The 27,862-nt window shown below is 41.1% G+C and overlaps 5 protein-coding genes across 6 annotated transcripts; 2 read left to right on the top strand and 3 right to left on the bottom strand.

The window, feature by feature from the left end:
- Window position 1: 1 nt before the first annotated feature.
- Window positions 2-7,373, bottom strand: LOC149732404 (uncharacterized). Its single transcript, XM_089882429.1, has 5 exons — window positions 5,313-7,373; window positions 4,937-5,056; window positions 4,780-4,863; window positions 4,658-4,724; window positions 2-4,355 (listed from the first exon to the last, which is right to left on the bottom strand). The coding sequence occupies exons 1-5, from the start codon at window positions 7,160-7,162 to the stop codon at window positions 4,170-4,172; spliced, it is 2,307 nt and encodes a 768-aa protein (XP_089738555.1). The 5' UTR covers window positions 7,163-7,373; the 3' UTR covers window positions 2-4,169.
- LOC149732403 (stAR-related lipid transfer protein 7, mitochondrial-like) lies at window positions 1,145-8,569 on the top strand. 2 transcript variants are annotated; one of them, XM_089882442.1, is made up of 8 exons: window positions 1,145-1,923; window positions 2,292-2,365; window positions 2,725-2,823; window positions 3,356-3,516; window positions 4,100-4,144; window positions 7,370-7,407; window positions 7,778-8,010; window positions 8,218-8,569. In XM_089882442.1, exons 1-8 carry the CDS (start codon window positions 1,550-1,552, stop codon window positions 8,358-8,360), a joined length of 1,167 nt encoding a protein of 388 aa, XP_089738568.1. In that variant the 5' UTR covers window positions 1,145-1,549; the 3' UTR covers window positions 8,361-8,569. The 2 variants fall into 2 exon arrangements, with proteins under 2 accessions (XP_089738568.1, XP_089738569.1); XM_089882443.1 differs by having other exon boundaries at window positions 1,156-1,923; window positions 7,826-8,010.
- Window positions 8,570-8,614: 45 nt separating this feature from the next.
- On the bottom strand, window positions 8,615-9,455 carry LOC149732402 (swi5-dependent recombination DNA repair protein 1 homolog). Its single transcript, XM_089882453.1, has 2 exons — window positions 9,126-9,455; window positions 8,615-8,961 (listed from the first exon to the last, which is right to left on the bottom strand). The coding sequence occupies exons 1-2, from the start codon at window positions 9,453-9,455 to the stop codon at window positions 8,776-8,778; spliced, it is 516 nt and encodes a 171-aa protein (XP_089738579.1). The 3' UTR covers window positions 8,615-8,775.
- Window positions 9,456-9,527: 72 nt separating this feature from the next.
- Window positions 9,528-9,983, bottom strand: LOC149732401 (uncharacterized). Its single transcript, XM_089882456.1, has one exon. It carries the CDS (start codon window positions 9,981-9,983, stop codon window positions 9,720-9,722), a length of 264 nt encoding a protein of 87 aa, XP_089738582.1. The 3' UTR covers window positions 9,528-9,719.
- Window positions 9,984-11,179: 1,196 nt separating this feature from the next.
- On the top strand, window positions 11,180-26,123 carry LOC149732400 (uncharacterized). Its single transcript, XM_089882427.1, has 6 exons — window positions 11,180-11,877; window positions 16,393-16,521; window positions 20,312-20,523; window positions 22,439-23,120; window positions 23,330-24,591; window positions 24,851-26,123. Exons 1-6 carry the CDS (start codon window positions 11,688-11,690, stop codon window positions 25,214-25,216), a joined length of 2,841 nt encoding a protein of 946 aa, XP_089738553.1. The 5' UTR covers window positions 11,180-11,687; the 3' UTR covers window positions 25,217-26,123.
- The last annotated feature ends 1,739 nt before the right edge of the window (window positions 26,124-27,862 follow it).

Genomic DNA, 27,862 nt, shown 5'->3' with positions numbered 1-27,862 from the left:
ACCTAAAAATAGAACAAAAAGTTTTAATTAATAAACATTACATACAGCAAAAAAAAAACATACATAAATTAACAACACACAAAATGCATGTAATGTTAATAATACACAGTAATAAAATCACACATTATTAAAACGGCTTTGCTTATTTATTAAAGATTACTCTCCAAACAAACCTATCTTAACTAAACAAATAACCAGGCTACGTCTCGTTTCGGATACATGTCAAAATTTGTCGAAACAAGTATCATGTTTCCCCGGACTGCCATAACCCGTCTGGGCTGTCTGCACGTTTTTCGATTCAAAATCTATTGCTAAAGCTCAACCACCGCATTAAAAACCGTAGGGAATAGAATACGTCGGGCCACGATCTACACATTTGACGTGGTGTATGTGCAAACACAAACGGAAAATATGTCTTCATTATTTACATAGCGTATGCCGCAACCACACGTGAAAACTCCGCAAACACACGTAACCTATTTCTGGTAAATAGCTTGTTGACTGGGGTCGTTCGAACTTAAAATATATGAACTCGCCGCTATAACGGTTGAAACAGATAACTGCTAACGATCAGTTGAAACAGATAACTGGTAACGATCGATCAGCGTTTTGGTCGAAGTGTTTGCACACCCTCTAAAATTGCCAAGTGTTCACAGACTGAATAGGTTTCGTGACGATATTCCGACGTGGGGACTTCCCTTTTTCAAAAAAGGAAAAAGGCCACTTCCTTTTTGACGTCACACAGCAGGCGTGTGATTTTACTACACATTCAATACGATCAAAATTTCAAGCAAAAATTAGTTTTTTTATTGATAAATCGTTTTTTTGGTGACAATTATTCTGTAATGGTACAATTTGTTGCGATGAACAATGACTTGATAATATACGAAAATAAATTTACCCAAATTGTCTTCTTACAGAGCATTAAGTGTGTTGTGTATGTGTGTATTTTAAAAACTGGGCTATACGTATAAGCAATGCTAGTATTTAAAAACAGTCGCATTTATAACTTTATAAGTTCTTAGACCCCATAATAAAAATACTCAGCCTCGGGGAAATACCGACATTACTTTCGGACAACCAATAGAAATCTTTTCACGAAACATGCTCTCGTATTAGTGGGTAAACGCGCCTTGGAGAAGGTGAATGTGTCGTAGTTGGTGCGTCAGTTATGCAACCTACCTGTATGTAGGAGTGCAGTTTTGTTGTCTTTATATAAACATAATCCGTATTGTTTACGCATAGCATGGGCGTCAATGTTTTGGAAACGCAGGGGTGGCAAGGATAGTTAGATGCACGTTCCCATAATAAACACATACAAGTTTTTTGCTCCTTATGGACTTATGGTTTATTAATTAATAAAGCGCTTAAATTTCCTTAGAGACGTGTCTACTTTGCAACCTCAGGTTTGATTTTTTGTAAATAAATTTCATTATTCTGGTGTGTGTAACAGTGTTTTTTTAGGTTGTAAGTTGTTGGTGTTGAGACTCTTTTGAGAGCATATACTTAGAGTTGTGTATGGTCAACTGAAGTATTGTGATATGGAAAAATGACCAGCTTCAATCCAAGCTCATGGAAAAACATTTTGACAATATACAGAAACCCGAGGCTAAAACTGTTGCACCAACAATGCAAAGGCCAGCTAAGACAATTACATCTCACTTCGAAATGTAACCAATATTCCCAGAAGGGCAATGAAAAGAGCTCGTTTTTTCAATTACTCTTTAATAATTTAAAGCAACATATGAACAAAGCAAAAAGCCGGCACCAAAACAGATGGCAATACTATTGGTCAAGCCAAAGCAGGCTCGCAGAATCACTGTATCATTATTTATACCCTAAACGTCCAGTGTACTTCATTGCGGGTGCTGCATGCTCATTTTCATGGGACAAAAATGGGATCACTGATGCAGAATTGGATGAGTAAGTATTTTGATGCAGTGTCAGTGTCACTGGCTTATATGGTGCAGGGTATTTAAGCCAAGCAACGATTTTCTAGTTCTAAAGCAATTTATCTTAAGAATATTTTCACAAATACAAACCTACTTACAGCCCAGTCTGCAGAGTATGGCAGTTCCTGACGAGATCTTGCGCGTGCAAGACAGTTATTTTTCGTGTGCGCACGTGCTATCATTAAAAATCTGCGTGCGAAGCATGTACATTTTCAAGCCACTTTAGGAAATTTTACTTAATTTAATACGTATTTTTTTCTTTGTTTAATTAATTGGCGTGCGTAATCCAATGAAATTTATGGAATAAATAAAACTATCATCCCGATTTTTATTATTTAGGCATGTGAATGAATTGTACATGCTGAAACAAGATCCGGTTGACAACCAATCCTGTGTAAACGCAAACGAACAAGGTACAAACACAAATTCAATACTCAACTATGAAGTGGGTTTTGCCTTATTTAAGTTTAATTTCATACTCACTCTATTATACGTGCTAAAGTGGTTAGTGCGCAGAGCAGAAGTATTTGGTTCAAGGCTTGTCGCTGCTACCATTGTGGGCATTTGTGTCTTTGGGCAAGACACTTAACGACAATTGCTTAAACCCAGTGGTCACTAATGAATTGTCCAAATTATTAGTCATATTATGACTAATATGACTGTCATAATATACATAAAAACAAGAAAACTTCTAAAAAAACAATCACTTACAAATTAACATACATGATAACTCCGCCATGATAAAGTAAGTTACATTGATTCATTTCTACAGAATTTAACACCCCGAGTTACTGGGAGATGATATTAGACAAACCAGACATAAAGATTTGGAGATTACCATACAAAGACACAGAGTTTATGCAGTACAAAGGTTATTCCTAATATTTATAAATTTGTTTATAAATGATTATTTAACGGCTCATTTGGTATGTAAAACCATAGAGTATTTTAGATGTTTCATCTGTCATCTGGAAGACCTCCTCAGGGAAAGTATTTTTTCATACCAGATGAACCGTTGAAAGATTACTTGCATAAGTTACATACATTATGTTTGGTAGCAGAAGTAACAGAATGTTTAATTTATGATTAGAAAACTGTACTATTTTCAGTATTTTCAGTTTGCCAATGTAACCAGTTTGTCGGCATGTATTCCTACTTTAGTGTGCAAGATTCTAATTATCAGCAGATAAAAGAACCCTGTTACACTACTTGTTAAAAAACTACGATACTTTACAAATGTTATACCCAAATGTTTCCTTTTTAAATGGAAAACTGTAGTATAAATTAGTATGCCAATATAACCAGTTTGTGTGCATGTATCACTACTCCAGTGTGCAGGATTCTAATTATGCAGCAAATGAAAAAACATACTTGTTTATACAAAAAACTACCATACTTTACAGTGTTTGGAAGATTCAAGGACGTTACCGCACGCCAGTTTTTTACCATACAGGTTGATGATATTTATCGTAAAAAGTGGGACGACCATGTACTAAGTATTAATGTTTTGGAAAGTAACCCCAAAAATGGAGAGAAGGTTGTTCAGTGGGTTTCACATTTTCCGGTATGGTAGAATTTTCTTCATGTATATATATTTAATGTATAGTGTATATATATATTATACAGGCATGATACATTATATGCTTTTAGTTTCGTTAAACCCCAACTTTTAAAGCTTTTTCCAACTGTAAGTGCATTTTGAATACTTTTGAATATTTTTTGTGAACACCTGTTTTAGAATACATTATTTGCATTCTTGGTCCAAAGAGGTCAGTGCTTAATTAAAGATATAACAAGCAACAGAATATCATGGCAGTTGATGTAAACAATTTTAGTATATATAAATATATAAGCCTGATTTTAGAGTCCTGACATTGCATAATTAAAAAAACAGGGATAGGTGCAAAGTCTATATCATGTGACTTGTCACCGCCTTTGTAACAAAGCGAGTCTGTTAAGATGTTTAGTTAAATTTAATCCCCTGGTTTAAATTACACACTGATTGTATTGTTATGAAAGAAATTTGTAAGGTCGTTTAAATGTATCCACAAATTTCAAGGCAAGAAACATTCCCAGTAATTTATTTTATTGCACATTCTTTACCAAAAATGAAACAAAATTAATGGAAACTTGTATTTTGTTTTCAGTATCCATTCAATCCAAGGGAGTATGTATACGTACGACGAGCTAAGGTAAGACATTTAATTCAAGAAATCTTTACACGTATTCATCCTGTTTGTATATCTTGCCATTCTTTCTCACGTATCGAGTTCTAAGTTTGATTCTGTTTTTTCTCGAACCCAACTCCTTTGAGCAAGTGCAATTATCGTTGCGGCACGTCTTGCTTTTCTTTGAACATTTCTTGCTCTTTTTTTTCCTCTTCTTACCTTTCTTGTGCTTTCTCTGTTTTTTAAATCACTTGTCTATTACTAAGTAGTTAAGTATATTGGTTATCAAAATCTGTCTCTTTCTATTCTATATATAAGTGTAAGGTCCTTGTCGAAACCTAAGATTTAGGTCTGTTTCTTTGTTACACTACAAAGCCTAGCCTATGCATTGGGTGAAATTTGTTCTAGTCAACTACATATTCTATTTGCTAAACTTGATATGTAATATGATGCAGAACATCCAATAACTGTTTGAGATATGCTTACATGTTAGATGTTATTAGTTATTACTACCGATATCTTTATAACTTATATCACCTTCTTGGATTTTGATTTTCCATGCTTTTTGGACTTTATTTTTGAACGGTGCTTCTTCTTTCTTTTTCTGACAAAGTTTATATTATAAATCTTATAATATATTAGCTATATCTAATACATACTTGGTCCTTTTTTTCTTCATAAGCTGTTTTAATGTTGCTTTCCCAGACTTCCTTACATGAGCCACTGTCTTTTTCCTCACTAAACTATATCCACAAATATAGCACAATGAACAGTTTGGAATCAAATTTAACAGTTTTATAAACATGATGAACCTGCCTTTTGCCAACAAAGTAATAGTTTCTGTCCTTCATGTTAAGCACACCCATGTCTACAAGCCATTTCAAAACATATCTCAGCAAGTCATCGTTCTTTATGCGATATCGTATCTGGATGTACCTGAAACAAGTTAAAGTCCAATTTACTATAAGTTTAGAATTAGAAATGTCATGTTTTACCAACTGAAGCATCATTTTATAGTTTTGTGGGGTAAGATAGGGAGTTGTTTGTGAGGATATGGTTTTGTGAGGATAGGGTTTTATAATTCTTTGAATGTTTATTGTTTACTACCAAGTGGGAAGAGAAAATAGAATGAAAGGTGTCCCATCTTTTCCCACCCTTCTGTATACAGTTTGTTTATAGTTTAATGATTTACCTGGAAATTGCATCTCGACCAGTAATATCAAATGGTGTTAAGTCTCGTATTGCCGTCTTAACCATAGCAATATAGGTTGGTACTCTAGCACTTGGTACAGGAGCATTTGGGTGCTTCTTCCAAGCTTCAAACGCAGCATCTGAACCACTTTCTGATTTCTTTATTTGTTTTGATGTTTTTGTTTTTCCCCTGTGTTCAGCTCTCGGCATTGGCGCGATTTGAAGCTGTTTCTTCTTCTTGCTTTGCGATTTTTGCTTCTGGCTCTTTTTGCTGTTACCCCCAGTTGTTTTGGTGCGTTTTTTTGTGGTCTTCTTAACCCTACTGTTTATTTTCTTGCTAATAACTCTGCGCTTCTTGTTTTTTTTCACTTTAGAAGCATTTCGTTTCTTAGTAGTTTTTCCTACTTGCTTTGCCATGACGGTTAAATCAAGGCAAGGGATTCGTATCTTCGGTTTAGTTACTTTTGATTCTTCGCTTTCAAATTTCTTACTATTATTTACATTCCTATCATTAAGTAAAACACCTGCGCTTGGAAATAAAACGTTATTGTTGGTAGGAACATTACAAGTATTATCTGTGCTTTGGTTAGTATTATCAGTTTCAAAAGCAGGGTTATCTGTGCTTTGGTTAGTAGTATTGCTTTCAATGGCAGGATTTGGACCTGTGCTAGGCATTGGGGACTGACTGCAACAAGGTTTGTTGCCACAAGGTTGCCAGTGTTTTAAAATTCTCTCTTTTGATGATGCTTTTGCAACTTTTCTTGGCCTTCCTCGCTTTTTTTTCTTGTTCTTGTTAAGTCGATCTTCACTTAGGCTTTTAACAAGTGCTTTGAAAAAGCGGTGGCAACATGGACAAGTTTGGTGGTTTGTGTTAGAGGCTGAAGAATTAAGACTTAGGTTGCTACTTCTGTTTTTCTTTTTTAAAACCACTTTTAATAACGATTGACTTCGTTTTCCGTGCTTCTGCTTTATGGCTTTGCTCATTTTGTTTGAGCGCTTAGACTTTTCTGTAATTTTTACTCTCGTTTTTCGTTTTGGAACACTTTGCTCTAAAGGATGTTTGCTCCTTCTTGCTTTTACTGGTGAGCGCATGCTCTGCTTTAAATTTGTTTTTGAAGACACTTTTCCTACACTTGAAGTTAAAGATGTTTTCTTTGAACGCTTGGATTTTTCTGTACTTTTTACTCTCGTTTTTCGTTTTGGAACACTTTGCACTAAAGGAGGTTTGCTTCTTCTTGCTTTTACTGCTAAGCGCATGCTTTGCTTTAAGTTTGTTTTTGAAGACACTTTCTCCAAACTTAAAGTTGTGGATGTGTCATCCATACATTCGTCACAATCACAATATTCCGAGTCTTGAACTTTTGCCTTTTCAAGTGACAGTTTTTTCTGCAGTGCGGCAGAAATCTTAGATTCTGATTTTGATTTGCCTTCACCTGGTTTTGCAGCTCCAGCAGAAGATTTTAACTGATCACTCTTTGAAGATTTCACCAGCTGCTCTTCAGATTTAAGAAATATGCTCAAACCACTGTGACTGCTTCTACATGTTGTTAGTTTCTCTTGTCGTCGTTTATCAATACACTGCCCACAATTGCATTGATCTTTAGCTATTTGCAGGGCTTCCCTTGTTGCCTTTTGGCAGTCTTCATTTTCTGGGTTTGCAAGAAGTGATCCAAAAATACACTCAGAAGAGGTTTTCCCTTTCATTTTCTTTGAATAAACTATCCCTGACCTGGTTTTACCTGGCTGCCTTAAAAAGTTGCTAACAAAATGTTTCTCATGCTGCTTCTGCTGTGCTAACTTTTCAGTTTTATTTCTGCTAATTTTTTTTCTTGTCTTTTTCTTCACAGCCATGTTTAAAGTAAGTTTAACACGGGCTGCTACAGAAAAAATACACTCAGTAGGAAACAGAACAGTCAGTAACAAATTTAAACCCAATGTTTACATGCTGTGTGACATCATAATGACCAACAATTGCTCTGTTTATTGTGTGTTGTTTAACAATGCCTATAGTTGCATAAACAATGAACTTCACCATATTTAAAATCCTATGTATTTCAGATTTACAAAGACATCAATGTCCTGGTAATTGTTTCACGGTAAATACAGTAATTATACCCCATATTTACAGATAAATATTTCATTTAATTATTCCATTAATAATTTTGTGCCAAGCCCTCTACAACATGGACTAAAATTGCACTGTTGTTTTTACCTGTCAGTTGCATCTTTATGCTATTTTGGTTAACCTTTTGGAGGTTTAGGCTATTTTAGTTAACACTTTCAGTTTCTGTAAAACGAGCAATGCAACAGATTGAAAAGTTGGCATTTTGGGTGGAAACTACTTTTTTAACATTTTTTATGTGAATTTTTGTCTAAAATATTTTGTTGTTTTTTTGTGGATTTTGCACCAAATTATTTCAGGTTTACTATTGTAGGAATAATTAAAAACTAATTTTTCTTTAACAGTTGCAATCATACAACTAGAGATACTGATTTCAACACCTACCTTTACAGTTCAACAGAGCACAATAAATGTCCCAAGAACAACAAATATGTTCGAGTTCCGCTTTACATTTCGGATATGGTGATCAAACCTCACAAATCAATGGATGATCCAGGTCTGGACTTTTTACTCACATATTGTGATAATCCACAAACTTCAATACCAAGCAGTCTATCATCTTGGGTTATTACTTCAGGTAAATATGGTTCTAGAGCTATTTTTTGATACTTTAGAGGGGTATGAGTTGTTTTTGGACCTACAGTAAACTACCTATCTGAGCAAAGTTATAAATAAAATATAAAAAATGTATAAACAGTTTTATTGCTACAAAAAAGTTTTCAATACTTACTATTAACCCACCTGTTTTTAATTTCCAATGAACACATTCTACCTTTTTATGTAGGAATCCCTGAGTATGTGGAGAAACTGCATACAGCTGCAAAGAATCTAAACCGACAGTTTCCAGCAAAAATAACCAACAATTTTTCCGACATGCATTATGAAATATCAACCTTTGATTCAAGAAGAATTCAAAAGTCAATGTAATTTACACTCCCAAATGTCTCTTAAAAAATACTGTGTTCACTACTTTAAACTATACATTTAAACATTTGTCCGATATTATAACCCCAGGTGCCTGTATACAAAGGTGTGCTGTGTGTATTTGTTTGGTTACTTGTTCCGCCCGTATGTATTTGTTCTACAACTCAACCTGTTTCCGCTTTGATTCAAGTACAACTTATTTTCTACATGCATACACTTGTGTTCCTACTTTTCTTAAATACTGAGACTCCATAACATTAGTTTACAATTGTGATCAAGCTGCATTCAAGCAATGGTGTTCAAGAAATAGTAACTACTTTTGTAGTAAAATTAGTCAACAGCATGTGATAGTATGAAGGGATACTCATAAAACAAGAAAAGTTTTGCACTACACTGATAAAATAAATAACAAAGGGTCCTATTTGATAAATTCTAGTTTCTTGGTATCAAAATTAACTAATTCAGTATCAATAGATAAATGATGAAGCAATTGAAACATAGTTGGCTTTGGTTCCTTTGGAGTAAACTCGATAAGTTCACCCAGCGCTTCTTGGCAAACTTTCCTCCACTTAATGATAAGACTTTCAAGTGTTTGAAGATTGTTCTGTAACAAAAATTAAACAATTAGAGTATAGTCTACGTTTTAAAAGTATTTATGCATACACAAACATTTAGATATCTAATAAAATCCATCTTTTAAACATTTTTAGCATTTTAAATAAATTTAAACAAGAACTAATGCATATGTATGAGCCTTCGACTAAAAACCTTGTCTTTATAAGACTTCAGCCTCTTTAGTTTTGCCAAACGCTCTTCATTTCTTCTATGTTGTTCCCGAAGGCTTGCCATCTTCACATGCAAGTCTAAAGCTTCAGTTTTAACTGGTGTTCCCAAACCACCACCTATGTTATTTAAATCAATATTTTCCTTCTCATCAGTTGCCACACTGACTCCACATTTCGAGAGAGTAACTTTGTTCTCTGTTTTCTGCTCACAAGATTTTAGTACCAGTTCCACATCTTCACTAAGCATCCAGGCATCTTCGTTATCAACATCATTTAATTGGTTTTCATCTTCAGCAGGATTTGTGTTGGACATTTTTATCACAACTATATTCCATAACAATTAATCCATTAGTTTTTCAGCAAGACTGGTTCTTTGGAATAAGAGTCTAACAAAATAAATTATAAATTGAATTTAGCAGAAACAGAAAAACAAACATAAACTACTACATTTGTGTACAGTACATAGGTTACAGCTTTGAGCAGAAAATATACCCTGAAAATTTTTAACATTGTAGGCCTATACAAATCTAAACAGTGGAAAATTAAAACAGAAAAAAAAACACGAAAAAATCCGGTGTTACTCGTTGTCTTGGTATTTTATCGGTGTTGTCAAATCAATGTCAACTTTTTTGTAGTTGAAGCCCACGCCTGTTGTGTGAGGAATGAGGTATCCAGATTTTTGCAGACTGAATGTAGAAACCACTAAGCAGCTAAATCCAACAGCCAACATCATGTTACCACTGACACCAAATGGTTGAACCTTCATTGTTGGAAACTTGTTAAACCCAGATGATCGTCGAATCTGCATCTCTAGGAAGTTAAAACTGCTTAAAAACCCCATCTTTGTTAACAGTTTTAAATCAATGTGCTGGTATCAAAACTCCACACGGGTATTCTAAAAGTAAAAGGCAAGGAATATATAAATTTATATTAAGAAATAAAACAGTTCAGTAAACAACTAGAAATTAATACGCCCAAACAATTGATTCATAGTTCGCATATTTACAGATAATCAACAATGCATACGAATAGGAGCTTGATCTGGAAACGTATTTGGCGGTGAAGTTTTGTGTTTGGCGCGCAAAATTGAAATCATATTTCTTTCGTGTACAACGGGGACTTTGTTTTATACATACATAAAATTGTCAAAATATTGTGAAACTGATAAAGGATTTCTACTGAATTTGAATATTGTGATGGTAATGTTGATTTCTTTATAAGAAGCCGACATTAGAATATTTCGTGTGCAACATTTTGCGTTTAAAATGACAAACAAAATCTGATTTATTGATTTTTTTGTGTATACCTTTAACCTTACAAACAGGTAGAGTTGCATGGATTGCTTTTCATAGGCCCTTTATATTATTGAACTAGCAATGTTTTAGGTACAAGTCGCAACCCTCCAGATCGAATTTCCGGATACTCCATAGTATAAGCTTAAAAAATCTGTGCAGTCTTAAAATCAAGCGTTGCCGACCCCCACCAATTGCAACAGGGAAATTTATATCTTTATTTAACCTAAAACTTTTTCGAGTGTTGTTATCGCCATTTACGGTTTACATAATTCATCTTGATCAAGAAACTGTACCAGGGTAAACAATGGATTAGGTGCAGATTTAAAATCATGAGGTTGTAATAACAATGGAACAGACAGGAAGTCGTAAAAAAGCAAATATCCCAAAGCGCCATGGCCACGAGAGAAATCCGATGCGGTGGTGTAATTACCGTCCTACGACCACACGGGAGACAGCAGTCGTCCGCCGGAAAACGAGAAAGGCGTTTCGTGTAAGCAACAAAGGGCCTTCTTTGCTACTCGCCTCTGTCCGTTCTTTGTTCGGGCGAGCGAGCTTCAGTGATTTTGTTTGTGCATCCCGGCGCCGACTTCCGCCGACCGACGCGATAGCGCGCGGCGCGAGAAAAAAGAGAAGGCGGATGTACAGATGTCTTTTAATTCCGGTTTTCTCTCGTATGGAGACCGCTTCTGTTTGTAACCCTATACTAGTGGCGTCTCAACAACAGCTCACAGTCGACCAGGGTCGTGTCAGTAAAAGAAATCGTAAACGATACAATCACGCCCGTGAACCGGAGGCAGTGTAGTAAACGAGCGTGGAGGCGGAAACTACGTAAATTGTTATCATCTTAAAACAGAACAGGCCCAAGGCAAGAAAGGTTTTTACGGATAAGACAAATGACGCAGTGGTATAATTACTCAGAAACGTCAGTGCGGTCTATAATGTACGTTGGCCTACACGGTTCAAAGTTGTGACGTCCAAGGTATATAAGGGTTTTAGCACGGATGCCTATATCCGGGTTAGTCAAGCTGGGATATGGTTCAGGTTCACGCTCTGTGTATAGAGCATAATTTGTTGTTTGAGCTGTGTTATACAAGCACATTTGTAACTTGGTTTCTTCTTAGAGCAGAAATCGACGACACAGTAGTGCAAGAATAGGGTGTGAAAATCAAAGATTACGTGTGTTGAAGTGAAGTAATTATTGCTCGGCTAATAAGGAACACGCTGCCGGGTATATTGCTTATCTGTTGGAAATGATGACATTGAAAATCGACACAGCCGATTTCGATCGCTCGTCCATAGAGCAACAACCACAACAAGACGGCAAATGCAATAACAGCGGTCATAAATCAACAGAAAGGCGTAACGTCACAGATTCCGCTGTTGAGAACGACAGGATTAAAAGTTCGGACCCGGAGAAAGGTTTATTGGACCGTGAAAATGGTAAGTACGTGTAGCGTATTGACACTTTTTACTCCAATGATTTCTTGTCAGCTTATCAACCCGTGTGCTGACGTGCAGGTGTTTTTGATTGCGATTTATAGTTACATTCAGCGCTACGCGTCGTAAATAATTGACTAAGCTTTCGCGTCACGAACCACAACTTACGTCAGAACGCAAGGACAAAGCAGTCGGAAATAGAACCATTAACGGGCAGCGGAACATGCGAGCTCAATTAAATATAGAGCGGCTCAAGGGAACACACCTAGAGGCCGTGCTGGTGCGGCTACTCGTGCGTGACGGTCGTCATCGTACTGAATGGATTACGAACGGAAGAGCGAGCTCACCGCTGGACAGAATTCCTCCTGATATTGCCTTTCATGGACTTATTGACGGAGCGGTGGCAAGGAACCGAAAGGCGAAAGGTTGCTCGCGAGATAAAAAAGAAACCAAGACGCTACCGTCGGAGTGGGATGCTTTTACAATGACGCAATTGCTCTTGGCTTCCGCCTCTCCATAGTTAGTTCCGGATTTGGTCGCTCCCCTTGTCGCACTGCCCGCTTTCGCCGCCGTTTTGTTTCCTTATTATTCGGTCGCCAGACATCTGTTATATCCGACTAGTAGCTGGGAGGCCATTACCCGCGCGTCGTAGTTAACACCCCACTACTTCCCTTAAACGGCCGTAATTACCATGGCGAGCAGCGGTCATCCGGATTTATGAGGGACTTGTCCTGATTATTGCTCTCAGGGCCCGGAAGTGGCCTTTGCTGGCGCTGGGGACATAAACAAGAAAATCTAATTAATTTGTACGCCGGAGCAAAAAGACAAAGAGACTCTGATATCAGAGAAGCGATTTCAGACCGCCATGCCCACGCCTATGGTGATCTCATTTACATTTCAGCTGTCTTGCTTTGACCTTTCACGCAGCGCACCGATGACGCAGGAGATTATATGACGTCGCTGCGATTTGACGTAATGAGCAAGCTGGGTTTGAATAGCGCAAGTTAAATACGCGAACCCTTTCTCTATCTTGACGTTCGAAATAGCCCCGTAATTTTTCATGTCAGGGCGTGGAAATCGCTGTTACTATACCACACGTATTTGCGTCGTGACGCAATTCGTGCGTAAAAATAGCTCGAGATAAAAAGATGATTTAATTCGGAGTTTCCTTCTTGGTTATTACACGAAAATATACTTGGCACAAGCGAGATAAGCGAATGCATTATCGATTGCTGGGAATATAGTGACGCGCTCGTGCAACCGATGTCAGTGATAGATTGCCAGCAAGCGCCGAACCAGCCAGTTTTATTGACCGCCACCGCATGAAAACTCTCCGATCACGTAATAAATCGATCGAAGCCGGTTTTCCGGTTCGAGATACACCCCTGCCAGCCCTGTGCTGGCGCTCACGTTCTTGACCCCTCTACATCACTTGTTCCGCCTCTGGGTTGGTCCTCTGTGACCGTGGGAGCGGAAGCGCAGCTCAAACTACCCGGAAGCAATGCAACGACACGGAAAAGCTTGTTATTGCGTTCGATCATAACACCACGTTGTTTCCAATGGATTAGTTGCCTGCTTCACGGTCTGGTATGTCGGGCCCGACTTTCAAATGTTTACCAAACATCCTAATACTGATTTGCCCTTATTCATCCCCATACAGCGCCATGAGTGGGACAATACAATCTTGGAGATTTTGTCATTCCAAAACTGACCTAAACGTTTTAAAATGATATCACAATTGATATGACTGCTTTTTGGCAACAATGCAGAACAGATTACCTAGGTTGGACATATTTCATTTAACGCAATTGGGCGCCGGGCATACTCGTTGTTCCGATCTGTTCCCACGCTATAAAGAGCAGATGCCAGGAACTAACTGCATCCGGGTAGATAAGAGACCGTGTGTTTCGATGTTTCATATTCAAGAAAACAAAGGTTTTATTAAAAGATGGAGAAATCTAAAACAGGAACAGCGATTTTTACCGGGATTGTTTCGTTTATTGGTTTACCCTGTCGGCAAAATGTTGTTCCTATACAGTGCTAATATTGGGCAAGCGTAAATACGGAAGCCGAATCTGACGTAAATCGCTATACTCCATCGTTTTTTTTTTACAAATACTTGCGTTGCATGGCGGATATGAGAACATCACCCATTTACTTAGTTGTTTTTGTTGTTGCTATAAACATGTGAGTCACGATGTTTACCTGCAACCAACAACGGAGATCCCCACGCTGCCAATTTCCGTGGCATGTCACATCTTTGTTTTACGTTCCTGTTTCGAAAACGCTCTGCTGATGGTAACTTCCACCGATTGTATTACGGGCTCGACCAATTCAGCAGACTGAGTGAGCTGCTTCCGGCTAAAGCGCGAATAATAGCTTAAAGGGAAGAAACGCCGACTAACGGAAACGCAGCAAGCACTGTACAGTATGCTGCTGCTTGCTGCTGCTGAGTATCGAAAAAGTAGCAAGCGATCAAACGCCCTCTTATCCCTGGCCACACGCTTTAGGAATCGGTTGTTCTTGGATTAGCACGGTTCGATGCTGGGGTGCCGCAAATCAAACCGAATAATAAACTGATGTGAATATGTTTTGGGATTTAAAGTCTAGCCACATATGAGCTAGAGATAATCTCGAATATATCTTCCGTTGTTTAGCATCCCATCCGTCACTTTAATGAACTGTCGTGGGGTCGGTTGGATCGTACGATGTGCTGGCTTCGATATGAACGGCGCCATAAACTTGTCCCGGCTACAAATTTACCGCGATTAGGCCATTTCAAAGCGGAGTTAATTTCCTGGCAGACAGGCGCCGGGTCGCATGTACACTGTCGATCGCATTGGTTATTACGATGGCTGGGTAACTGACAGTGACCGAGCGCCAGGCCCGATTTCAGTGGCGAAAGTAACGCGCCCTGTGCTCGCTTCACCGACTGCTGACGTGTCTGGGGCCAAACGGAAACCTGTCCCATTCGGACGGGTAGTGTTGTTGTTTCCGGCTGACGAGAAATATATCCTTGTCTCTCGTTTCCGTGTGAGCGCATCTCGAAGTGCGAGCCGTGTGTTTTCTCCAACACTGAGATTCATGCTGGTTCCGGGTTGGTGGTAAAAGTGGCGAGTATAGTACATAGTATAGGGTTGGAACAACACAGAACTGACGCCATACTGGTGCGATCTGCAGTTTTAACGTCTGTATTTGAACAAGACCAGGTAGAAAGTCATTGTTTTCTGGAGGCCAAGGACACCTCACATATGGACACACACACCAGACGGATTATTGGCACATTAGAACGCGCGCTCGCACACTCGCCTACCATGTACCCATTGACGCGGCTCTCGGAGCCGCTTCCTGATCGAGTAACGAGTCGTTTCCGCCTCATAGGCTAGCGGGTCTGGTCCAGCGCAACAGGGCAAAAGAGAGTGCGAACGAGGGAAACAGTGGGAGCTTTCCAAGCAGGTAAAGACCGAGCCTTAGGAAGATAGATACAAACCCTACAACACCAGGAAACAACCGCAGAGGAAGCCCGGCCTGTTCCTTGAAAGGTTATGTATCATCTGCCGAGACAGTTTCTGAGCAATAAACCGCCATAGTGGCTTTGCACGTTGCCAGGATTGATGCAACGAGTGCTGGGGACTGTATAGCACGGAAGCGGGAATAGAATCAACCGCTCACAGCTACAGGAAGCAGTTAGTACTGCTGGTGAGCTCAGCTTTCAAAGACATTTTAACGTTATATTGAAAGGCGGTTAAAGTGGTATAAGCATTTTAATATAATACCTAAAAGGAAAGTTACCTGCAAAGCTTAATTCTTTAGCGGTTGCGGACGTTATTTAAAAAACTTTTTGCGATAAGGTGTTTACGCCTTTAGGGTGAAAGTGCTTGTAGAATGTGTGTAAATGTAAACAAAATTCGGTAATGGGCAATTACATTTTAAACAGACGAAAGAAATTTCCATGCGTGTTGTTAGCGGGGAACTTGCATCCGTCCTTATTGGTTCGATGAAACAACATAACCAATCAGAACGTCTGTAATTAATACTCGAAAGGCGGTCTAAGCATCTGTAGTACAGGGTTTGTTATTTTCCTTGTCTGACAGGTTTGTGACAGGTCTGTACGAGCGCCGTCCTCTTTCCTAGAAAAATTTCTCCCTGTATACTACCACAACTATTTTGTAGGCGTCGACGTTAAAACAGCCGTAAGGAATTCTATCTTTGTAAAAGGCAATATACAGATCGTGTTGCCAAAATATATGATTAAACCGGTCGTATTAGTTATTGTGTTAATTGCTAATTACCCCGAGTATTTTGTAAGCATCCATCGCAAATCAGCCTTAGGTTATTTTATTTGTGTAAAAGTCGAGGGCATGATGTATTGCGTATATCACACTTAACCAGTCGTAGTAGTTGTCGTGTTAATTCGCTGCTTTTGCTAATTGGATTTTGTTTTTATTTTTCATGTCATTGCTTCGGTGTCTGTTGTTAACTGAACTATGCTGCAATTTGAAAATTGATTGGTATTAGACGGTTCCCCATCGTTGGATGAGCGTTCTTCGATGGTAAATATGGAGGAAATCGACATGCAAGCACCGCCTTCTGACAAGCGGCTGTGCCTTGCCAACATGCAGCAACTGGGAGCCCATTTACCAAGAGGTAAGCATATTAAACAATGCGTTCTTATTCATTGTCGGATTAGTAAAGCCAAGTCTTTGCGGTACGAATTTGTTGTCCAATATCGACCGGGCTATGCAGTTGCGTGATTAGTGTTTACCTTGTTAGTTGCGATTATGGTTTACGCGGAACAAAACCGATTGCCGTCATTGGGAGAAAATCAAACTTGTCAGCAATCAGGGGCGACAAGCAAACATAGCTTATACAGCGTCATATATGGTCGTACTTAGTGTTCGTTGTCGCAATTTGATTACACATCAACATCGCTGTGGTCTTGGTTGTCGCAGTCTAACCGCTTAGCAAATGCGACAGTCAAAGCCTCAACAAGTCCTGGGGTGTTTGGTATGTCGTTCCGGCACGAAAAGCGTTCGCAAAGTGTTTGTTGCCTTGTGTATGGGAAATACGCTTAGCAGTCCAGATGTTGGAACTGGAAAAGCGGTAGATAGCGTGGTGCAGTGAGCGCTGCGGTGTCATGTTTTCATCATTCGCACAATCGTCGGAAACAGGCTCCAGGCCGAACAAGGCAACTGGAGCCAACACGCTAATTACAGCCGAATAGTGGCTTGACGTGAGTGTGCCGTGCCTGGTCTTCATTAATAGAGCCGTCCAACAAACGGGCTTGGTTGTGCGGCGAGTCAGAGCGGAATTGCGGTGAGGTCTTTGTGCGGTGGCGCGGGGAAATGCATTATTGTCGATTAAGAGCGGGTGCTCGCCTGTCTATCAATAGACGTACATCCGCCCAATCTTAGGCTGTGCATTAACCGAGCTTCCACGATTTTCCATTGTTCGCGTAAAAGCCTGCACTCCCGTTCCTGCTGCATTTGCATTGAATGGCAACGAATGACGAAGCCTGGAGACAAATTCTTCACGATGCCACGTCATTTGTCACACGGTTTCCGAAGCCAAATGCCTCTATCGCGACAGCGACGACGCAAACAAATAAAAACACCAAAACAGCCTCGTTTCCGGCCCCCGGATACCCCAGTCGCCACCTGAGCGTTCCTACTTCTCCCAGCGCCCCGGCCTATCTCTCAGGTTTCGCTGGAAACGATACCTGCCCGTGAATTTGGTTTCCACACGGTGTATGTAACTTGTTACGGCTTCAGATCCCGTGACCCCCGCACTGTTTACCTTCGTTCTTAACCGTGGAACGACTTCGCGACGATTAGAGGGTTACAGGGGACGCTTTTGGTTTCTAGCGATTTTGTAAACAGTATTCGCACTGACCTCCCGCTGTTACGTCATGGCGATTCGAGTCAGTGTCCCCAAGTAGGTTTCCGGCAAGTGGCATCATGAAAAAGTAATGATCTTTTGGTGGCAGGGTGCTGCTGAAGCAATTACCATCGTCTTTGTGCGCTGGCTGGCTTATTAACCCGCGCCCCTGATCAATTACGTCGGCGCGGCTTCTTGCGTCGGTCAATAGGAACTTAATTGTGGGGTGGATGCGTCATTAAAGGATCTCGAAACCGGTAGATCGTCGGCGGCCAGTGCACCAGTGTATTAATCCACGGAACAGCGAATTACCTGAGCCGAAACACACGGATTAAGTTACCTCCGGTTAAAACGCCCGGAAACCATAACGTGTATTCAACTAGGTCGCATTTTCTCGCTTCTGTTCCTTTCCTTCGCGGTCGCTTGTATGATCCATCATCTGTCGCGCGATATATCGACGACGCTATGTATTACGTCATATTCGGAACAATGGATGTACACAATATGGGCGAGGCGCGAAACAAAGACGTCGCACAAGATCTTAGTCGTTCTTAACAAAGAACCTATCTTGTCCGACCTAACCCAAACATTACGACTAAACAGTCCAAATATATGACACTGACTCATTTGACCACGCGGTGCAATGCCGAGCGAGCAGACTCGGCTTATTCAGGCTATCCCACAAGGTATAGTCACACTTTATTGGGTCACAGCCATCTTTATGTACGGCGATAAAACCGGGTTGATTGGGTGCTTGGGGTATTTGTTGAGTCACCATATACCATTCGGCGATGATTGCTAAGTAATTGTCTTAAAATAGGAGCAATTTGTTGTAGTTTCGCGAGTTGTAGCTTCCTTAATGTGTTTTGTGTTTTGAAAGTGCTGCGTCGGTAAATCACAGCGGAATGCGAAACTAACATTGTGTGGTGGGGTGGGGAAAGGCCTGCTTAGTTCAGTAGTGTTGCTTCTTTAACATGGAATCTATTCCCCGTGACGATGAGATAAGGACAAGCGGAAACCGACCAACGCGTATTTCGAGAACTATTTATCTTGACTGATTCCTGTTCCTTCCTTTCCTTCCGCCCGCAGCTTACCGGTAAACAAGCGCCTGCCGTACCCCGCTGAACCGACATTGCCAGCATAGCAAACGCCCATAGCAAAATCGAAAAGTATGCCGCCCACCCATAAGGAAGCCGGAATAATACAGATTTCGGCTTATACCCGCCGACGAAGCTATCTCTTTGTATGTTCTTTCTACCGCTCCGAAAATAGAACTGACTATGCGTTCACCAAGGCGGTTTAGGTTATACGTCATTGTTTATAGAAGGAACTACGGCGGCGATCACTATAACTCCCGTCTACAAGGGCGAGTAATAACACAGGTTGTTGTAAACTGTGGCGCAATTAACTTGCCAGGCCACTTAAATTTTCGCTGACGATTCATGATCGTGGCTTTAATTGGCCGGGGATGCGTCACTCGGGGAAGGGAAATCCTGCGGAATAAGTCATCGTTGGCCTCGGTTACGTGGGTCGGGGACAGAGGCCTTGGTTTAATTAATATCTTCTATTTTTGCGCGGGTCATAAAGTTAAAAGCGGCTGTCGTATCATTTTCACATTTTGTCGCGAGTTTATACTGTTCTCGTGGGCGGTTTATCTCGTCTGTCAACACGTTCTAAATAGCGCTCGGCTCTGGAGACATTCGAAGCTCTGGATACCGCCGGACGTACTAAATCTTATTATAACACATGGCAGATCCTGGTAGATCATAGCATCGTACTTACGCCCATGGCTTAACTAGATGCAGCTACCCGCTTGACGTCAGCGTTTTGGTTAAGCGATGACACATGCAAGTTCGCCTGTTCTGTGGCAACCTCAGCGCTCGAAGTCTTCTATTTTCGGCACCGGTTTTAACTTCGTCTATTTTTGGCGATGCCCAACTAACGGAATATTAGCGCCTGAAGTAACGGTGCACACCCGAGTTAATCGTTCAACGTTTTCCCGGAAGACTGCCGTTACCAATAGCGATATTCATCACACCAGAATCCTACTTTTTGCATTAGTTCTACAAACCGTGTGACGCAATTTACTATTTCGCAACTATTTGTGGCGTAACAAGGCCTGTACGTTAAAAGGACGACGATTGCCCAAAGAGTATTAAGCAGAATCGTCCAGCCAGGCGCAGCGGGAAGGGTTCCGCGCACTTTCTGGGAAAACTAAGGCAGCCGTTGTTTCCTCTTCATTGTGCCAGCCCCGGACTTTATTTCAACGGAAGGAAACCCGCTATTAATTAGACTCGAGTTGGTTTAATGCTCCGTCGTAAAGTTTCGGCGACGTGCACGTGATGAATTCGCACCGACCTATTCGAGTTCTCATAAATCAAGCATTCCCGGTGCAGCAGCTTGATCCGCATCCGCTAATTAAAGCTTATGAGTCTCACAAACGCGTCGCGGTGTAATGAAATTCACAAAATGGCCGCCAGCTGCGAAAAATCTCTCTCACTGCTCCGAAACTTGTAACATGTCATATAGGTATTGAATTAAGCTCTGATATTATTTTCAGTGCTGGATATGAACGTAACACTGTGGCAATTTCTGCTCGAACTTCTCATGGACCCCAGCAGCAACAGTCATCTAATCAGTTGGACCTCCGCGGATGGTGAATTCAAGCTCCATAATTCCGAAGAGGTTGCTCGGCTCTGGGGCCTTAGGAAGAACAAGACGAATATGAACTACGATAAACTGAGCCGAGCGCTGCGTTACTATTACGATAAGGTGGGTTGTTTTTTCGTGTGCAAAATATGCGGTAACGAAATTAGATGACTCGAGCAATGCAGTTCAGCGGCGATTGCACGCATTCCTGATACAATGCTGGTGCGGGGAATGGTCTGCTTTGCATTGGAACCGCAATGAATTGAATTAAGCTGCACTCGTGGTTTCTGAGCCGGTATTATGTTACCGGGCCAGTATGCTACCACGGGATGCAGCTGACACGAGCTAGCTCATTACAATTCAATATAGAACGCCTCCCAATCGCCAGGGAAGGTGCAAGTGAATACCCAGGGCGCTTGTGCGTTTGTATATTTCGGAATCCCGCACGCCGACCTGCCACCTCTCACGTTTCCTCTCGCTTCCCGTAATGGGAGCCTCGAATGCCCGACTGTGCCCAGTGGAATAAGAGACAGAAAAATACTATAACAAACGTCGCTCGCGCCGCCTTATCAAACCGCCACAATTTGTCACCGATGCTTCGTCACTCGCCACAGTATTTCGACTCGTCTCGTAATCATGAAAGCTTGGTAATCCGATCTTTGGCGCAGTGAAGCGTGGATACGATTTCCGATGCCAGATGAAAGGGGATTGGTTATAACACTGTAAGAGTGGCTGGGAGTGCGTCATGAGTGCCTATGTCTAGGGAAACATGGAGAAAAGCGAGCACAGAATGGAAACATTACATCACCGGAAATACCATGCGCTAAGCGCCTCGAACGTTCGTTTCACATCACATCCTGATAACGGTACAATGCCCCCACGCGTGTCCACGGTAAATAAATAGCAGGCCTGCTGTCGATTTAGCAAAACATTGCAGGGCCCTCTATTCCACTTGACTCCGCTCCTTCTACCGCTCCTTCCTTTCTCTTTCTTTCTCCTGCGCTTCCGTTAACGGATGTTTATGCGGGATAAATACAAATGCTCGCGTTCCGGCCATACAAGTTAATTCGAGTCTCAAAATCGAACGTTTTCGTAGTAACATGCATAGGAACGCGAATTCGATCCCACGCAAAGTGATTGCAGGTCGTTTCTAAATATATACTCGATTAGATAACGAACGATTTTAGGATCGCGATTGTATCAGTATCGAGTTGTAAACTACCCTGTTATTTATCCGCGTCATCGCCACGTAGTAGAACAGCAGTTCGTGGATATCTGTATCATGCTTCAGTATCTAAAATGTTTTTATAAACAATAACCCGAATATCTAACCGAGCAACGCACACCGCAAACGTTTTACAAATAAACTGTATTTGAATTTGGATACAGCTAGTACGAAGGGCTAGTTTTAATGGGCTTAGTAACTGATAAGTTCCCTCATGGAGCAATGGCCAAACCATCAAATTCATATTTCGTATCCAATTCTTTGTTTGTAAAGGTTTGAGAGCGATCGACAAGCGTAACCGGGATTTTGGCACCGGATTCGCGCGCTCTCGAGCGAAGAATATGGCATTGGCAATAATACATTAATATTTTGAGTCAGAGCGTCCGGTTTCCTGCCGAAAGCGCCGGCTCATTCGCCCATGAATTCGATTTCGGTATCTCGGTTTTGTGCGAAATGTCCAAATTGAGGAATGGCACTTAATTTATCTGTTACGGACGTGGGTACAGACCTACTCAGGAAATGGAAATAATGACTCGCTGGTCAGTGACCGCTCGTCACACGTAATTTTCAAGTGAAACCTTGTAAGACGGAAACCCCTTCGTTTTTGTCGCGGACCTCTGTGGGTTTATTGTTCTCGTCTTAAGGGGTTTACCCAGGGCTAAATACAGATGTCTGATGGGCTAACACCACTGAACGAAGGGCCAGAAATATACATAGCATTGTTTTTCGTGTATAAGAAAAAAGTCAATAAACCATTGAGTTTCCTTTATACTCGTTTGAATTTCGTTTTCTAAAATTAATTTTTTATTACAGAATATCATAAAGAAAGTGAACGGACAGAAGTTCGTGTACAAGTTCGTGTCTTTCCCTGAAATTATAAAAACCGAAACCAAGATTCCATTTCGGGTAAAGATGGAAAGACTTACCCAAAACGAAAATGGACAGGGGGGTATAGATGATGACGACGAAGGGGACCCCCCCTCACCCACACCATCTTCATCACCCCCCTCAATGGTGGTGGGCCGTAGTGACGTCACAGAGGAAGATTATCGCTACTTCATCCAACGTCAGCAAGAAGCAAAAGAATTAGAGCAAGCGGAAAAACGAAAAAAGCTGAGCCATCAAAACGAACAAAGACAAGAACAAAGGCGGCAGCTGAAGCAACTGAACTATTCCAACTACTCCCCCACGCAATCGCCCGCGGATAATTGGAGACACCGCGAGATGGCGGAAGAGAGTCACCACGCTACTGGATCTCTTCAGCATGCAACACGTTCTGTAGAAGATGTAGCTCGCATGTCGCTGGGTGCGGCGTCCTCTGCGGCAGCAGCTGCTGCCGCGGCCGCCCTGTCAGCAACGCAAGAGGAACGTGCCCGTAACGCTGCGGCAACGGCAGCTTTCTGGGCTGGGTTCAGACAAGCTGCTGCAGCCGCTGTTGTAGCTTCAACATCTAAACCAGAAGATCCACTGCTTACTCAGCGATACTTACAAGCAGGTATGGTATAATAGTAATAACAAAGTTACATACGTTGTAACCCGTAAGCGGGCACCAACCAAATACCCAGCATAACGTGTATGAAACAGAATCCCGTATTATAAATAACGACTGTTGTTGCCACACTCATGCGAGGAAATAGGCTAAATTCATTCTTCAATTTAATAGTCGCTAATTTTTTTATATTAACTCATATTACGACTTTTCAGGTGAGAGACAAAACTCCGGGCGAAAATACCACACCGAAAGCCCACCTATCAACCCTAGAGGATGGGACCGCCACAATAGCAACAACAACCACCGTTCCAACACACACAGCTACCGGCAGCAACAACACAATGACAAATATAAGCACGACCGACTGTCTCCCCCGTATCCAACTCAGTTCCACAAATCTCGTAAATCTCCACCCAAAGACACAGTTTCGCAATATCAGCAATACCTGCAACAGTACGAGAAAGATTACTCTCTTAGTATGAGCCACCACCGGTTTAAAGAGCAACCAGAACATACGCCGGAGGAACTTATCAACCACAACAAAAAAGCGCTGGCTGAAGCGTTTATGGCAAGAGCTCCTCAAATAAACAAGCCTCGCCCACGAAGTCCTTACAGCAGTGGCCAGAAAAGGAGGTATCCGGGAGAAGATGACGTTATGGATGTTAGGCGTCGCGACCCTTCACTTTTTTGTTCTCGACTCGAGCAAGATGACATTCCTGCATCCTCCAACCGATCAAGCATTGAGTTGAAGCGTCCAAAAATGGAATGCAGCGACATCAGCTCCAACGCATTTCCTTTCGCCGACAATTTTAGCTCATACTCCCGCGAACTTGTTGGAAAATCACCCCCTCTCCCGCGACCCTTCGACGAAAGAAACGAGCATGCAGAATCAACCTTGGCAATGCTAATGAACGGCCATAATTCAGCACCTATTGAAAACACCAGCAATACTAATACCTTAAAACGAAACTCCCTGAACGAAGCGCCTTTGGATCTCTGCACTTCACCTAAAGCGTCCAACTCGCCTCCAGGCAGTCCACGAGCACTTTCCCCAATGCTTAAACATTCCCCTCCAGTTTCCAGCATGGACGGCGATACTTCCAGAACGGAAGAGAAAAGAAAATCTCCTGAGCTACTCCCTGCTCCTGAGCAACGGGAGGACGAGGAGCTCGAAAAGACGAAACAAGACTCCGGACCGGTGACTCCACAAAAAAGGCGACTCACTGGCAAAAAGTCAATAGACCGAAAACCTTCCCCCATTGACTTAAGTAAACCAACTCGTACAGAAGCTGATGATTACATGGATGGGATATCTTCAGCTCTGTACGCGCAGTTTCCAGGCATCCGAGGATCATCTTTGTTATCACATGATGGAAAAAGCATCAATACTCCGGATGCGGTGAGCAGGAAGACACCATCCGACACGAACGCTACTTTCTTTCCCACTTCAGTGATCATGACTCCATCGCCAATGGTAAGTACATGAGTTTTTTTGACTTATATTTTCCAAGGCGTTAACGCTGCTCTTGTTGTGGGTGTACTGGGCAAGACACTTAACAGCAAATCTTGATGATGTCTTACCGTATGGCAGACGAAACGCTAGTTCCTTAAAATCACAAAAACAAGCCAGAAGATCCCTTTTACTTTTATAATACATATACATTCGGGCAGCAACAACATAATCATATGCATCTATTACTGTATAAGTATAAACTAACACCATACTTTTCCAGGTGATACCTAGTATTACATTCTGGAGCACCTTAAGCCCAATGCCGCCACATGGGTTAGGGAAGACTGACCTTCTTGCGGGAGTCCGTGAAGGCTGCTCTTCCAAATCAACAAACAACGATTCAAAAGACGGGGAAGGGGAAAAAGACCAGAAAGCCGGTTCAGTCTTCCAGTTTCCTACAGTGGTAAACGGCCAGATGACATTCGCGGGCGTTCCTGTGCGACCGATTGCTGCCGCACTTGGCCAGCCTATCCCTGCCAACCAAGTGAGCAGCGTAGCTTCCCAGCTTACTTCGCATATGACGGGGGTGGCTTCTCCCCTTAATCTCGTATCCAGTTCTGCCGTCACGACACTAACTTCATCGTAACGTCACTTGAACGTCCAGCATCTAACACACGGCGCTGTGGTACTCCCAGATCACTGTTTCATGCGATACCGCTCTCAGACCTTGTTATTTTCGTTCACGCCAAAGGTACTCTCTTTTCTTTAATATATTCCATACTAAATCCACACGCCGGTTAAACGAACATAACAACAGCAAAAACAAAGTGAAAAAACACCAAAAGTTGAATAAGTCAGATATTCCGCAAAGTGAAAATTTTTCCAAGATTGTGCTTAGAACTCCACGGTGCAAGCATTACATTTAAAATTCTTCTGCGGACATTGCTTATAATCTAGACCATACAGAACTTCCAGTTATACTTGTTTTCTGTAGTCCACCCCAGATTTTTTTGTGTGTGAGCTGTTTTTTATGTTTCATTCAGTTTGAACTTCATGGTTGTTATTGTTTTATTCTTTCTGTTTACGGTGCCATTTATTTGTGTATATAACGGTTCTTTAACGTTCCCGCATATACAAACCGCGTCATGTACTTCCCCAAACCCATAGAAAACCACCATGTACAACTGAACGTTACTACGACTGTGTTATTAAGATCTGTCTGCGTGTTCTTCCCTTACTGCTGGAATGCATTTCCAATTTTCATCCGTTTTTTTCAATCTTTTCTACTGCCCGTACATTACGTGTTAACCATTGGCGAACTGGGCGAACACGGGGCGCAGATGTGCGCTATGTGCGTGATGGCCCACACTTAAAGTTCATTTACCTGACGTGTCGACCTTTTGCGGTCAACCATTTAGCTCCCTTGCGCCCCCTGTGTCTTACTTTTCGCATCTTCCTGTGATATTTGTGATTTGCGTCTAGTTTTCCAATCGCTCACAGATTTAAGTTATTTCGTGGCGCGTAAAAGCAACAGAGCGACATTATATTGCAAACCTACAAGTGTTTCATTCAGACAAGCCAAGCATAAGCATATAGAGATTGAGCAGTCAATTCGCTCAGTTGCACGGATTGTCCAAACTAGACAACTTATTTTATCTAAAAGTATCAGCCGTTCGAACATTATAAAAAAAAAGTAAATATATAAATAATAACTACCAAGTGAAGCAAGCGGGCACTAAGTCCGTAAAACAGAACCTCCATGTTATAAGAACTGCTGTAACCCCGCTACGCGAGGATAAATAAGTTACATTTATTTTAAGAAAGATTGTCAAAATGCAAAATAGTCCAATTCAGACAGTTGAAAATCTAAGCACGATGTCTAGGAACGTAGTTTGGAGTTCCAGCTAAACGTCGATGTGTAACAAATGACAGCCAGACAGAAATCGCAGCTATATCCCCAGTGAGTCATAACATGTAGGATTTGATGAATTAGATGACGGATGTTAACTGCACAGCCTTATTGTTTCGTACGCTTTATAGTTTAAAACAAGCATTGTAAATGATCGCTTACGTAGTATGTTTCCATTGGCTTATAAGAACGAAATCGGCACCCAAAACTGTAGGGTTGTGTGTAAAGTCTTAAATGATGACCACACTCTGGCATCTTGATATACCTCATCGCCAGAGTTCACCCTTTTAGAATATAATATCAATTTTTTAAAACCTGCCTATTGTTATTCAAATTCAAGATAAAGCGACGAAAATCTAAAGATGCAAATCGGTGTTCGAGCTTTTAAATACAATCTAGTACGCAGTCATCCCTTTTTGTATCTAACCAAATCGCGCTATAAAACGCACGTGAAAGCACTATACCAATCAAGTGGGAGAAAATTAACTCACAATCCGTAAACGAATGGTTTAAGAGGTTAAAAAGGAGGGTTCCTACCAGTCGGTAATTTGCATATTGGTGTGCTGGGTAAAAATCAACAACAACAATTAAACGGAATTGATTTCCACGAATCAAAAACCCCTGACATATGCGGTCACATTTGAAAATGTCAAACTATGAGTCATTTAGGAAGTCCATATATCGTAGCATGTTGATCCGGTTTCGTTAGCTACATGTTGTCAATGCAGTCGTGCCAATGCGTGACTGTCGTTATCTGGCTGTGAGTCATAATAATTCTATAACACGCATGCAAGATTTTTTGTACTGTGAAGTAATATGGGCAATGTTATCATTCCTTTTTTCTCCTATTAGTATTTCATAATAATTATATACAGACTATATAGTTGGGTAGGGTAAGGTGGGACAACTTCCCATTTTATTTCCTCGTCCCATTTGGTAGTAAACAAAGAACATTCAAAGAATTATTAAATCTGACTCTCACGACTCCTATAAACCGTTGTTATTTGTTTAAAACACGATCAGTATATTTGGATGTCATGTTCTAAACGTGTCCCACCTCCCCCCAATCCACTATATAATTACGTCTCTAAAAGAACGTTGTTAATTGTTCACGACGGAAATATAATACTTAGGCGCTAAAGGTGTCCCATCTTACCCCACAGTGTTATATCCTGTTAAAAATCTCCAGCCCGGGGCATAAAACGTGCGCTATACACTTTATACCAAACGCCGGTCCTGTGATAAAAATTTTCACTTGGTAATAGCATTGTTTAAGTTACAATCAGGTTAAGTTCGATAAACCCAAATAAACCAAAGCGAAAAATCGACTTAACGGTAATGTAAATATTTTATTCGTTACGCCGACTCCGTCATTACTTCATT

The sequence above is a fragment of the Ciona robusta genome, chromosome 8, assembly GCF_009617815.1.
Source record: "Ciona robusta chromosome 8, ASM961781v2".
NCBI lineage: Eukaryota > Metazoa > Chordata > Ascidiacea > Phlebobranchia > Cionidae > Ciona > Ciona robusta.
Note: the sequence above shows the minus strand (reverse complement) of the source record. Positions and strands in the feature narration are given on the sequence as shown.

Bases quoted from the DNA above. Each gene is read 5' to 3' on its own strand.
- LOC149732402 (XM_089882453.1), bottom strand. From the start codon at position 9,455: ATGTCCAACACAAATCCTGCTGAAGATGAAAACCAATTAAATGATGTT. The intron at 8,962-9,125 runs GTTTTTAGTCGA...TTTTTGTTACAG, and splicing joins TGAAGTCTTATAAAGACAAG to AACAATCTTCAAACACTTGA.
- LOC149732404 (XM_089882429.1), bottom strand. From the start codon at position 7,162: ATGGCTGTGAAGAAAAAGACAAGAAAAAAAATTAGCAGAAATAAAACT. The intron at 4,725-4,779 runs GTATGTATTAGA...AAACTTTGTCAG, and splicing joins ATGAAGAAAAAAAGGACCAA to AAAAAGAAAGAAGAAGCACC. The intron at 4,356-4,657 runs GTGATATAAGTT...TTTAAAAAACAG, and splicing joins GAAAATCAAAATCCAAGAAG to AGAAAGCACAAGAAAGGTAA.
- LOC149732400 (XM_089882427.1), top strand. From the start codon at position 11,688: ATGATGACATTGAAAATCGACACAGCCGATTTCGATCGCTCGTCCATA. The intron at 11,878-16,392 runs GTAAGTACGTGT...GATTGGTATTAG, and splicing joins TTTATTGGACCGTGAAAATG to ACGGTTCCCCATCGTTGGAT. The intron at 23,121-23,329 runs GTATGGTATAAT...ACGACTTTTCAG, and splicing joins TCAGCGATACTTACAAGCAG to GTGAGAGACAAAACTCCGGG.
- LOC149732401 (XM_089882456.1), bottom strand. From the start codon at position 9,983: ATGGGGTTTTTAAGCAGTTTTAACTTCCTAGAGATGCAGATTCGACGA.
- LOC149732403 (XM_089882442.1), top strand. From the start codon at position 1,550: ATGACCAGCTTCAATCCAAGCTCATGGAAAAACATTTTGACAATATAC. The intron at 2,366-2,724 runs GTACAAACACAA...TCATTTCTACAG, and splicing joins TGTAAACGCAAACGAACAAG to AATTTAACACCCCGAGTTAC. The intron at 2,824-3,355 runs GTTATTCCTAAT...CATACTTTACAG, and splicing joins AGAGTTTATGCAGTACAAAG to TGTTTGGAAGATTCAAGGAC.